This window comes from Anser anser (genome assembly GCF_964211835.1).
Source record: "Anser anser genome assembly, chromosome: 16".
In the NCBI taxonomy this organism is placed as follows: Eukaryota; Metazoa; Chordata; class Aves; order Anseriformes; family Anatidae; genus Anser; species Anser anser.
In genome coordinates, this window is record NC_139737.1 from 13,121,760 (window position 1) to 13,133,852 (window position 12,093).

General features: G+C 50.7%; 1 protein-coding gene across 7 annotated transcripts in view; it reads left to right on the forward strand.

Annotated features, from left to right (window-relative positions):
- The window catches only part of PPP1R16B (protein phosphatase 1 regulatory subunit 16B), a 60,601-nt gene that overhangs the window by 10,789 nt on the left and 37,719 nt on the right, over positions 1 to 12,093 (forward strand). For 5 of the 7 annotated variants that reach the window (XR_014572932.1, XM_083801058.1, XM_083801059.1 and 2 more), the window contains exon 2: positions 6,197 to 6,599. Coding sequence is in view for 6 of the 7 variants with exons in the window: in XM_083801058.1 (XP_083657184.1) it covers positions 6,353 to 6,599 (247 nt within the window). In the remaining variant the exon portion in view is untranslated. Of the gene's footprint in view, positions 1 to 58; positions 284 to 6,196; positions 6,600 to 12,093 lie in introns of those variants that run through there. The other 2 variants (XM_083801055.1, XM_083801056.1) reach the window with 2 other exon arrangements.

A 12,093-nucleotide genomic window follows, 5' to 3' on the forward strand; every position in this document is an offset into this window, starting at 1 on the left:
ACTTGCTGTTTCACTTTTTTCCTTTTCCTTCTTACTCGTATTTCATTCCCACTGCTAGGAAAGAGCTCACTGAAGAGGGAGAGATTATCTGAAACCAGAGCTAACGCAGCCGAAGCAAAATGTTTTCAATTCTTTGGGGAAGAACCTAGCTTTAAATTTCAAGCTTTCCGTCAAGTGAGGAATACAACTTACACCGATGCACCTTCCCCACCAAATTTACCTTTACCAGCGATGGAGCTTCCTTTGTGGCAGCCAGGTAAAGCGGTATCTTCGCTTTAAGAAGGTAATTGGGGCACAGATTAAGTTACTTACTTTGCATACAAGAAACCTGTGGGAAAGCCAAGAATCTCTCCCCAAACTCCCAGTTTCTGATGAGATCTCTCACCCAGAAGACTTCTGTACCCTCTCTTCCCCACCAGCACGCCACGGCAGTCTGTAGGAGTTGTGTTCCCCGAGGGGTCTTGGCTGAAATCTTTTAATTTTTTATTTCACGTAACATTCCTTGCCACTTTGACCTTCTTTCCTTTCGCTCAGTCGTGCTGCACGTGTGCTGCTCGAAATGCTGTAGAAGCTGAGCGAGGGAAGGAGCTGTTTGCTTCTGAGATACCAGCGAACTTGAGTCACGTGGCAGTGACTTTCCGAATTTTCACTCCCCTGTGTGGTTAACCTGCGGGTGCTGTGGGGCTTGCAGCAGGGTGCAGGAAGAATTGCATGGTGCCTGCAAGAATAATTTGCAACCAGAAGCCACGGTCAGAGCTGTCAGTGTGGCACTGAGGGACGAGCAGAGTTTCACCGATACCTTGTGCAGCGCAGAGCCAGAAATAATAGTCCCGAGGGGGCTCTCGCAGCGAGCTTGCAGCCCGCAGCCAGGCAGGTGACCTTGTTCTGCTTCCCCCTGCCTGTCTGTGCAGGCTCCTGACCCCCGCAGAAGGGTTTGCTGCTTTTTATCTTGAAAGCACTGGCTCAGGTGTGCGTTAATGGGTTGTTTGACGCGCTGCCTTGGGCTGCACTCGCGGTCTGTGCGTTAGCAGCTGCAGGTTTCTGCCTTCAGCTCTGCTGCCGGCCGTGCCGTCCTGGAGGAGGTGGCAGCTGGTGGCACCCTCGTCGCCTGGAGGTCCAGCTGAAGGTGAGGGTGCAACCTGCCTGCCACAGTGTGGGACTGGGGAGATACACATTTCGGTTTCAAGTAGGAGGGAAACACTTCAGGAGGCTGGGAAACGCTGCATTGCGGCCTTTCACCACGGGCATTCTGGCATCCTCCTCCCCTGGGGTTTATAGGAAACGTGACTTTCCTGTGGCACTGTGGGGGGAAATTGGTGTTTCGGGGCTGGGATTCCTTGGAGGGGCAGGCACGTCTCTGTGCAAGCTCTGGGTGATTTGAACTTCCCTTCCCAGTTGCCTCTGTGGCCTCTGGTGCCTGGTGCTCTGTCCTTTTGCATTTGGCAGGCCCAGCAGCTGAGTCCTCTGCTCCAGGTGTGTGAGGTTGTGGAGGTTTGGGCATTTGGGCAGTAATGCTTGGCAGTGTCCTTGCTAGCAATGCTCTGATGAAACATTTGCCCAAAAGGCAAGAGGCGAGAGACACAGTGATCTAATAGTGAAAGAAACACGGTTCCAGGCTCTGGTTATTGTAACACGACCCTCTTGTCTTCATGCATCCTGTGCTAATTTAAAAAACAAACAAGAGCTTTTTATCCAGAGGCAGTTCGCCGCTCCTGTCCTTAAGCCAGGAGAGGGGTTTGCTTTCTCGTCTTCCTGAAGATCTGGAAGTGGATCTTCTTCCTGAAGATCCCAGCAGTGACACCAGTTAGAAAATGACTTGGAGCCTGTTGTGCATGAGGGGGACGCTGCTGCCGTCCTTGGCGCATGGCGTTGGGCGAACAGCAACCTCCAACTCGCCAAACCCGGGCTGCGGGGAGGGACTGGACCTCAGCTCTTCATGTCTGGATGGCCCCACGCAAGCACATCTGCTTTCCCTGCTCCTTGGGCAGCCCCCGCCTGCCTCCTCCCTTGTTTTTCCCCGGGGACAGTTGAGCTCCCGTGCCTGCCTTTTCCTGCCCATCCCGCAGCCTGTCACCTCCCGCTCTTGGTGGCTTTCTGGCATCTCTCTGGCCGTCTCCTCACCGTGTTGCTGTGCTGCCAGGGAGCTCGTCCCCGTGTTGGGGAGAAAACGATGAAGAGCTGCTTTCTCCAGACCTCGGGGAGACAGATCCTTGCTGGTCACCCAGGCCGTGGTGCGGGTGTGTCTTGTATCGAGGAGCGGTGACAGTGCTGAGGGTACTGCTTGAAAAAGGAGCCTGTGAATTCGTCAGTGGTGCTCGTTGCTGGAGGATGTGTTCAGAAGGACTGCAACAGGCTGGTCATCCAGAATAGCACAGATGAGCCTGGGTCCTGCTGGGGAGGAGCAGGGGAAAGTTTGGAAACTCCTCACCTTGCCATGGTGCAGGAGTCGATGCTAAGGAAATAAATAAATTGGGCAGCCGCCTCTGCTGCAGGCTGCTTATGTGCTCAGATCCCTGCTATAGGCTTTTGTGCTTGGTTTCCAATTCCAGCTGAGAGAAGATTAACGTGAGGTGGGGAGGAGAGGGCTATTTCTGTCGCTTTTCATGCCACTGGCTTGACTTCATGCTGCAAACTCAGACACTTCATCCAGTCAGCTGGGCCCAGTCCTGCAGGTGTCTTCCCACAAACAATCCAGGGAACAGAAATGATCTCCTTCACTTCAGCAGAGTCTGCTCACGTACGCAGGCCTTGAATTTTACTTTTGCTTGAAAGGTGCGCAACTTAAAGGAATTATTTGTTTGCCAAACTATTTTGTTTCAGTGCGTTCCATTCAGTGATTGCTCTGCCAGAGTTTGTGTGTGTTTATCTTTTTTTTAAGTGGAATAAAAATTAAATCGCTTAATGATACTTAAGCAAATGACTCTTGCAAGTGTGTGTGCTCTGCTTTGGTGTCATGCTGTGCTTTAAGTAGCTCCTTGAGGAGATGTGGTGGAGGATTTGCAGGTCTTAGCTCTGACGGGGAGAGCAGAGTGCTCTCTGGCATCACCCAGCAGCATCGCTGGTTGAACGGATCCAGCTCCATTCTCAGCGACGCTGTGGCAAAGTGTCTGTAAGCTGAGTGCTTGGCAGGAAGGACTGGGGGGCAGCCCTGGGTGCTTTCTGGAACAGGAAAACAGATGCACTCGGTGTTTTCCTCTACTAACCACTAAATCTGATGTGGAAAAAGTGTGTGTACAGGAGATGAAGGCCCCCGCCAGTCCATGCACTGCAGCAGCTTGTTGCAGCCAGGGATTCACTAAATGCACAGAATCAGGGTCTCTGGGAATGCAAGTGAGCAACCAATGCCCAGAAAGAGTCCTTTTGAACTTAGCGAGACATATCTTGTGTTGAGGTGAGGCAAAGTATGTAGGAAACACAAAGTTTCTTAAAGGTTGTGTTTGCCAACGCTTGCACGCCCTTTGCAGGGCCTGCTCTCTGGCACTGTTGGAGCGGGTCCTTCCCCGCTGAAAGCCACGAGCACAACACAACAGCGAGCGCCTCGCCTCCCTCCTGGCCCCGACACAGCAGCGCTCGCTGTCCCTGCGTCTCACAGGATGTGCTCGGCTCCGTGGCTTGGATCTGCTGAGCTCATGGAAACCGAGTGCAAAGGACGGTGCTTTTTTTTCATTTCTTTAAATAAAACAGAAACCAAAATGCGATGCCTTGCAAACCACAGACACCCACACAGCCAGCTCCTGTGTCACTTTGCAGATAAACAAACGCTTGGGCCTGTACCTCTGCTGTAATGACACCGGCTGGTTTGTGTGACCAGAAGGCAACATGCCATCTTTTGGTACAGAGGAAACCAGGCTGTTGGAAAACAGGTGGCTGGAGAGATGGAGCTGAAGTCTTCGTGAGGCTTTTGGGATCTGTGGAGAGTGCTAGGGGACTTGTGCCTGAGCAGCTGACCTGTATCCCCTTCAAGAAGTCCTCTCCAGGGGACCTCTCTGCTCCTTTAGAGGTTCATTGGGTGGTTTGGGGACAGGCTGGTTTTGGTGCTAGGGCAGCTTGATCCTCACGGGAGCAGCAGATGTCTCCTGGTGTTCGTGCATCCCTCGTTGCCGTTTCATTTCTTCCCCTCTGTAGGCAGCTCACCTCTCCCCGTTTCTGCTGTTGTGAGAGCAGGAAAGCCAGGAGAGCTGTGTGCGTGCAGGGGAGCTGGAACACGGGGGAGCAGAGCAAGCCGCGCTTCTCCTCGCCTCGTGTCCTTCCAAGGTGCCGTCCGCGAGGAAAGCTTCCAGCTCTCTGGGGTAAACAGAGAAGCACTGAAATACTTTACGTGCTTTCCAAAACCTGCAGAATTCGGCCATCATTCCTACTTCAGGTGTATTTTGGGAAATATTTGTTCATCTTTCAGCAAACAATGGTGGAAGCGGGGTGGGAAAGGCGCCGGGTGGGAGTGCCGGCGCGGTATGCTGAGAGGCATTTCCTGCCCTTATCTCCGCCACTCGAGGTATTGTCAGCGGGCTTCAGATCTGCAGCCTGTGTTACTGCAGCGGAGATCGCCAGAAAAGATACCTGCGCAGGAACGCCTGCGCGGGGCAGGAGCCATGGGAGGTGGGGAAGAGCTTCCCAGCAAAATGCCTGTGCTTGGGAAAGGCGTTGGTCCCAAAACAAAACCATCTGGGGAAGAGGTCTGCCTTGGTGCCAACCCTGCAGAGCTGCTGGTGGAGGTCAGCTTGAGCAAGTACTTGAATTTCTTGGTAGCGTCTTTCTTAGGAAAAAGTTTGCAAGGATTTGGGTTTGTACCTATGTGGAACTGAAATATTTAATTATTACTGAATATGAACTGAAATATTACTGAAAATGAATATTACTGAATATGAACAGAATATTTAATGACTATTCTCATTATTATTTGTAATTTATTTACTTATACAATCTTTACTTTTGCGATCTTGAGTTCTCATGGGACTGAAACATTTTTTTTGTGTTCAGATCTATTCTGAAACTCTCAAAATAAGGTTTGCAGGTGCTACTGAAGCTGCCCTTGGCCTCTGCTGGCCCTTTACTGCCCAGGACCTGCCTGTGTACTCTGGCTGAGTTTGTTTGTTTTCAGTTTTCAAACCAATTATCTCGCAGAGGAAAAGACATGCCTTGCTGTCAGTCTGCCGAGGTATTTATAGGTGAGGTCAAACCCTGGTGGCAGGTCTGTGGCAATGTTTGAAAGGAGTGGATGTCTCTGCCTTGTGCAACTTGTTGGGACGCTGCGGGCGTGCAGCTTGGACATCTCCCAGCAGCTCCGATATTGTATGTGGTTATTTGCAGCTTACCCTGATTTGGCACGCTAGCCTTGCCATTCGATGTGCGACACGTGAGTCTATTTGGAACGGATTTGCTCAGTTTGCTTGCGGCACTGACTTTATTTCATGTGCGTCTTTCCCTGTTGGGCGGCTCCTTAAATCTGGGGCGCGTTTCCTTCTGCCGGTGGTGGGGTGGCTGCCCGTGGGCCTCCCAGCTGACCGCTCTGCGGGTGCTGCTGCGAGAGGCTGGCTGGTGTTGTGGTTGCGCCACGAGTCCAGCTCTGATTTAACTGTGCTTCTTGCTCTGAGCATAGAGCCTGTACAGCAGAACCAGAATGGCCTACTGCGTGCTGAAGAGAATATCTGGGGAAAAGTGAAATGAACACAAAACACCGTGTTTTTAAGTGGCTGAGGTGGTTGAAGTGTTGGTAATGCCTCTCTGGGAGACATCTGACCCATCTGCCCTCAGCTAGGAGTGGAGTAAGAAGGGGTGATGGATAAAGAAGTGGAGCACAGGTGATGCTTGTGGACGGTAGAAACCTGCCTGAGGATGTGTCTTGGTATCTCTCTCACGGGTTGTCTGAGAAATGACGTTTGTGAAAGACTAAGTAAGATCTTTGTTAGCTAACTTAGGCTTTTTTCTGCTGATAAAAGAAGGCTACCTTGAACTGTAGACATGAAGGAATTGCTTGCTGAAACTGCTACCTAGTCAAGAGGGTTTTGCTTGGGTGTTTGAAGTGGGTGAGAGGTGGAATCACAAAGGCCAGTGAGAAGAGCCAAGCAATTAAAATGCAATAAAAAGAGCCTTCTTTTGAGATGGTAGGTGTTGCCTGCTGAGTTTTCCAGTGGGCTGGTCTTAATCATTTGTCTACGTGGATGTGACTTGATCCCTCACACTTTCCTTCTCTTTTCAGGCTTCCACCACATTCCTACCACACTCTGCGATGGGCCCTTCCCAGCTCAGCCCCAAGATGCTGGTATAGCACGAGGCCACCGTGATCTTGAGGACCTGTGGAAGGACATCATTTCCAGCTGGGACGTCCTTCACCTCCTCTTTCCTGGCAGAGGCGATGGATGCCCACGTGGACCTCCTGACAGAGCTGCAGCTGCTGGACAAGGTGCCCACGCTGGAGAGGCTGCGGGCAGCCCAGAAGCGGAGGGCTCAGCAGCTGAAGAAGTGGGCGCAGTATGAGAAGGAGATGCAGCACAAGAAGCGGAAGCATGAAAAGAAGAGAAATGCTGTTAACCAGAAGAAAGTATCTTTTGAAGCCAGTGTTGCTCTGCTGGAGGCCTCTCTGAGGAATGACTTGGAGGAAGGTAGGATACTTGTATCTGGCAATTTATTTTTTTGGATACCTGTGAGGTCCATGTAGCTCCTCGGTGTGCAGAGGCATCCGCATTGACATCCACGGACAAGACTACCCTTGGCATGGTGTTGATCTCTAGAGTGTTGCCATTTCTGGCATAGCTGCAGGGTTGGGTTGCTGAAAGCACGGTGAGACACCATCGTTACCTAGAATGACACCAGGAGTGGGTGCACAAATGACAGGATGGGGCAGGAGTTAAGACCAAGATTTGGGAAAAGGAAGACAGCTTTCATCTCTTCCCTTTTCACACTTCCCATTTACAGAAGGTGAGAAACACTCCTTCGCCTTTTGGGTGTGCCTATTTTAGAGGTTTTTTAGAAGTCCGCCACAGGGATTTACATGTCAGTGTAAATCTTTTCAGCTTTTCTGCTCGGGGGATGGATTGAGAGCTACATGGATGTATGAATTTTCCCCATTTAGAATACTGAAATTCATTTCTGTGCTTAATGCTTCCCATAGAAGTGAAAACTCCAAATTGTTCAGAAATCAGTTTAATTGCTCCATTTCTAAGTGGGTCAAAAGGCTTTGCTTTTGTTTAAAATGAAGGGGAAAACGCCTAAAAGTCAATCCAAATTAGCCTTAGTAATGCAATGGGAAAAACCTGTAAGCTCTGGGAAGCCAGGGCTCTGGCAGTGGTTTGGAAATGGGACAGCTGAGCTGAGCTCTGGTGCTTCCAGCAACACTGCTGCTGGGTCTGAGGGCTCCTCAGCCCTGTTGAAGGGACAACGAAAGAGGCCTCTGTTACTCTGCCAAATGAGAGAATTGGGGCTTTGTTCCTACAGTGGCCACTGCAATTCTCCTGTGACTTCTATAAATGAAATACAGAACCTTTCTCTTCCAACACAGTAACATTTTTAAAGCGAAATCCTCTCTGGGAAGAGAGCTTGGGTCACCTGTTTTCCCAGTCCTGCCACTACAAGCAGTGGGCAAGCACCTGGTTTTCCATTTCTGAAGATACCTTTAAGAGGCAGAAATCTGTCTGCCTCACCTCTCCCCCCATCTTTGCCTCATTTCCTACCAACCCAGTCACTGTGTACCACTGCTCATAAAGTCTAAGTCAAGATAGGGGGCTCAACCCTACTAGGAAATAAGGACAAATGCTCCCCAGAGATGTAAAAAACATTTCTCTGAGGAGACCTGGAGCAGTCTTTGGGGTTGCGGCTCTGCCAGGTAGTGAAATTGGTGTGATCTTCATCACCCATTGGTGTTGCAGAGACAAAGGAAGATGCCTAGGAAACCTGACCAGTTGGGTTGCGTCTCTGCTAGTGAATGTTGCTCTGGTTTCCAGCATCTTCTGCAAGAAGCAGTGTATGTGGGTAGAAAGCAAGAACCTTGTCTTGTAAGGAACCTCCGAGAGTTATGTTCCTGTTTCTGAGAAGGCCTTTCATGCACCACTACTTGCCCTCACATCTCACCAGTGCACGTTTCATACTGTTTGGAAATGGAGGGATTTGGTGGTGGACTGCATTTCCGCCCAGGTGGTTACAAGCATTTCCAAGTCCTGCTTTGTGTCTGTGTCTGTGTGTTCATTTGTTACCTCTCCATGGGAGAGCAGACCTGTGATAATGAGTAGCAACCTGCAGGCTTTTCTTTCTTTCTTCCTTGCTTTAAAGGTTTAACAACTGCTTCCAGCTCTCTGCTCCACTGAGCCTGTGTTTCTCACTCTGAGCAGTTCTGGTCTTCTAGGAAAGCCCCATCAACAAAGCCAACTAGAGCCGTGCTGTGAAATTATATCTGCTAGCATCACCTGAGGTGACAGATATATGACATTTATCACCCATGCCTGTACAGACAGACACTTGGCAGCATGTGGTATGGTTTTGAGCACAGCTGCAGGTGCTCACAGTGCTGGGGTGGGCAGTGAGCACCTCATCGTCCCCCTCTTCATGCAGCGGTGGTGCCTCTGCTCAGCGCTGGGGCTCTCATCATGTTGGCCTCTTTCCCTTGGTGAGCCCAGGTCGCGACTGCAGGCCTTAACCATGGGTGTTTCCCCTACGTAGCTGGGTTTCTCAGATGCCTCAAGTTTCTTAAACCTGATGGCTTTGGTGGTCAATTAAGTCCTAAAAATAGCCTGTGGGCGGGGTCTGTCCTTTTGTGCTGTGGCACCAGTATAAAGGGAAGGAGAGGATGGCATCGATCCCAGTTGCCAAACTGGGAAAATTCCTTATCAAGAGCCCTAGGCCAAAGTGAGTGAATTCATGGCCTTTTGAAGGTCCCAGGGGATGATTTCAGCATATGAATCATCTTTTGTTTCCATGTGGGAAGTGAAGGGGGAGGAGAAATATACATTATTAAAAAGTTGAGAAGTTTCTGTGAGGAAAGTTAGAGCTGGGGGTGCCGTTAGCACTCATCATCTCTGAACTACCTCTGAGCGGGCGTGCAATTTCCATCCTTTATTAGTTTTCTCTATTTTGTTTTTAACATTCTCACTCCTGAGGTGGAAGAAGGGATGACAGTAGGTGCCATGCAATGAAATTAGGGATGAGCGGAGGTGAAGAGCAAGTTACCTTTCTCTCTGGAAGGTGTGTTGTGCTGTGGCGTGGCCTCCTGATGGAGGTGGGCCAAGTCCCGAGAGATGGCAGCAGCAGGGCAGGAACCTGACCCTGCCCTTCAGAGCTCTGTGTCCCCCGGGGCCTGGCCGTGCTGACTGCGTCTGCTGCTTCCTGCGTCTCACACGGGTGTGATTGAAATAGCAGCACTTGTTTTGCTCAAAAAACAACCTTTTGCTTTCAAAATCCCGTGTCAGCCTGGAAGGTGTTTGCTTGGAGGGTGGAGACGCTGAGAGCAGCTCAGGCGTGAGGAGAGGTGACAGCGGAGCTGCCTGGCCCTGCTGCCACGTGCGCAGCCCAGGGCCCGAGCTGGTGGCACTGGGGACGTGGTGTGATCATGTGGGGGGATTTTTGGAGAAAGAGTTATTTGTGTGGAGCCTTGTAGGTCTGTGTGGGACACGGCTTGTAGCCCCATGACAGGCAATACGATGGGTTCACGTCGTCCCTGCTCCTTTCAGCCAAAGGCCAAGCCCCACAGCTTCCTGTCTTGGGATGGCGAGGCAGTGAAATGGGGCTGAAGGAGATGGCTCTGATGGGGCATGTGGGCAGGAGCTGCGTGCATCTCCTGCAACGGATCTGTCAAAACGTCCCCGGTTTAGCAAACAAGCTGCTGCGAAATGCTCGCTGAGATCTCTGCTGACAGAACCAGGCCTGGGCCAGCCGCCCCCCACGGCTGCAGAGTGCTGGCTGGGACCTGCGGTTTGAAGCTGAAGTACCTACAGACAGCTCCGAGGGGACAATGGGGGGCTCCCAGGTGCCAGATAGGACCCACTCCATCCTCCCCCGTGGAGGAGCTGGGAAGGCCACGCTCTGGGGGAGCATCATGCCCAATAGTTACTGTAAAAGAAAATATACTGAAGCCCCAAGCCCAGCTCTAGGCACAACCTGAGCTGGCTGCAGGACGATGCTGTAGATGGGTTGGATGGGTGGGGGAGTCACTGGGAGATCTGGAAAGGAGATCTGTCCGTTGTGTCTGCTGGACCAGGGGATGCAGTTACAGGGGACGAGAGGAGGAAAAACAGAATGGCAGCTCTGTGCTTGTCGTGAAGTGCATCTGCTGTGGGATAGGAGACGGATGGGCACTGGGGTAAAGCTAGGAGGGAGGACCCCGGGCTAGCTGTGTTATAGTGGTGTTGTATTTAACCTCTGTTCTAACAGTTATGAAGGAGATTTGCTTTATAATGCAAAAAACTGTATAGCTACTGTACTAATTTCCAGGAAATTACAAGGGCTGCCGAAGGCTGCGAGGTGGCGGACGGATGCTGTTGGCAGGAGGCTGGTCCCAGGGTGGTGTCTGCTGTCGGGCTGTCGAGTCTGGGGCTTTCTGCATCACTGAGCTGCCGTAAGAGCAGTTCTGGGGAGCTGGGAGAGAGGCTGGCATCCGTAAATGGAAAAAAAAAAGAGCTCCCAGTGGCCACCTGCAAGGACACATGGCATTTTCTGCCTGGAAGTGCCTTTGCGTGCCTGGCTAAGTTGCAGTGGGAGCTTCTATCCCAATAACAGAGGCTGGAGGGTTCACCTTAGCTATGGGGCGAGCTGTGCTCCTTTCAGGAAACCATGGGAGAAATAAAGCCCCTGAAGGACTGACTCACCTTCCCGCAGTGCTGAAAGTGCCCTGGTTTCTCCTGCTCCATCCCTGCGGGTTCCCGTCCCCATGGGCGCAGCTCCAGCAGCATCACTGCATGCGGCGAAGTCCTTCAGCCCCCACCTCCTGTGAGCAAAACTTTGTCAGGGCCAGAGAGTTCCTTAAAACTGTTTCTGGAGGAATTCAAACATGCAAAAAGGATCCTAATGGTTGGTGTGCCAAAAGGGGAATGAAAACTCAGCGTAGGACCTGGCATCCAGCAGGCTTGATCCTGTGAGCAGTTTGGGGTTTGCTGGGCCCTTGCCCCCACCCCACCACCTTGCACACTCTGTATGGGGTAGTACAGAGCGAGCTGAGGTGTCCTTTCATCTCCTTGAGATTTCCACCACAAGAGTGTAAATATTGCACAGCTTATTCATACAAGCACATCCCCCAAGTTTCCCTTCCTAATGACCCTTAAATCCTAAATGCTTGGTAATACGGAGGGTGAGGGTGACAAGCCCTTGTGTGCGAGAAGCACAGCCCTCCCCGGGCAGCTCCTTTCCGCTTTTTGGAATAAAACCAACCTTGTCATTTGCAAAGGCACTTTAAAGAGAGGCCCTAATTAGTGTCTATAAATTGCTTTCGTTAACCTTTCCTAGCTGATGTGATCTGTTCCCTTGTTACTAAAAACCTTTTATGAGGTGCCTTAATTTTCCACCCACATTATTAGTCTCCTGAAGCTTTTTACATAGAGTTCCTGTGTCCAAGTCTATGAGCAAGTGCATTTATCTGTTTCAGAAGATTTTTCTCCTGGGTTTTGTGCCCATTGAAGGGCTCTGAAAGAAAGTGTCTTTTATTGCCAGCAGTCTGAGTGTATACCTGTGCTTTTGGGGAATGACTCGAGTCAGAAGCGAAGAGTTTCTGCTCAATAACAAAAGCATTTCTCGAGTTTTTAAACTCCGTTGGTGTGGAAATGAAACCCCTTCTCTTCAAGAAGCTACGTGTGGGAGCTCTTGGCAGTGACGGATTTTGTTAATTTTGTTAATGGCAGTTGGTATGTCTTCCAAAAGCAGATTCACGCACTTGGCCAGATTTAACTTGGCTTTTTTCACACAATCTGAACCTGATGCCAAGGCGGGGTAGCTCGCATATGACAGCTAACGAGATGTCATCTGGGAGCACAGGCAATATTGAATATGCAACTTTCTCTGTTGTCATAACAAGTAAATTTTTTTTCCCCCTGACTTGCTGGAGTTTCAGTGAAGTGGGAACATTATTTCCATAAGAGCTTGAAATGCATACTTTCCTTTTTGGAAATTACTGCTGAA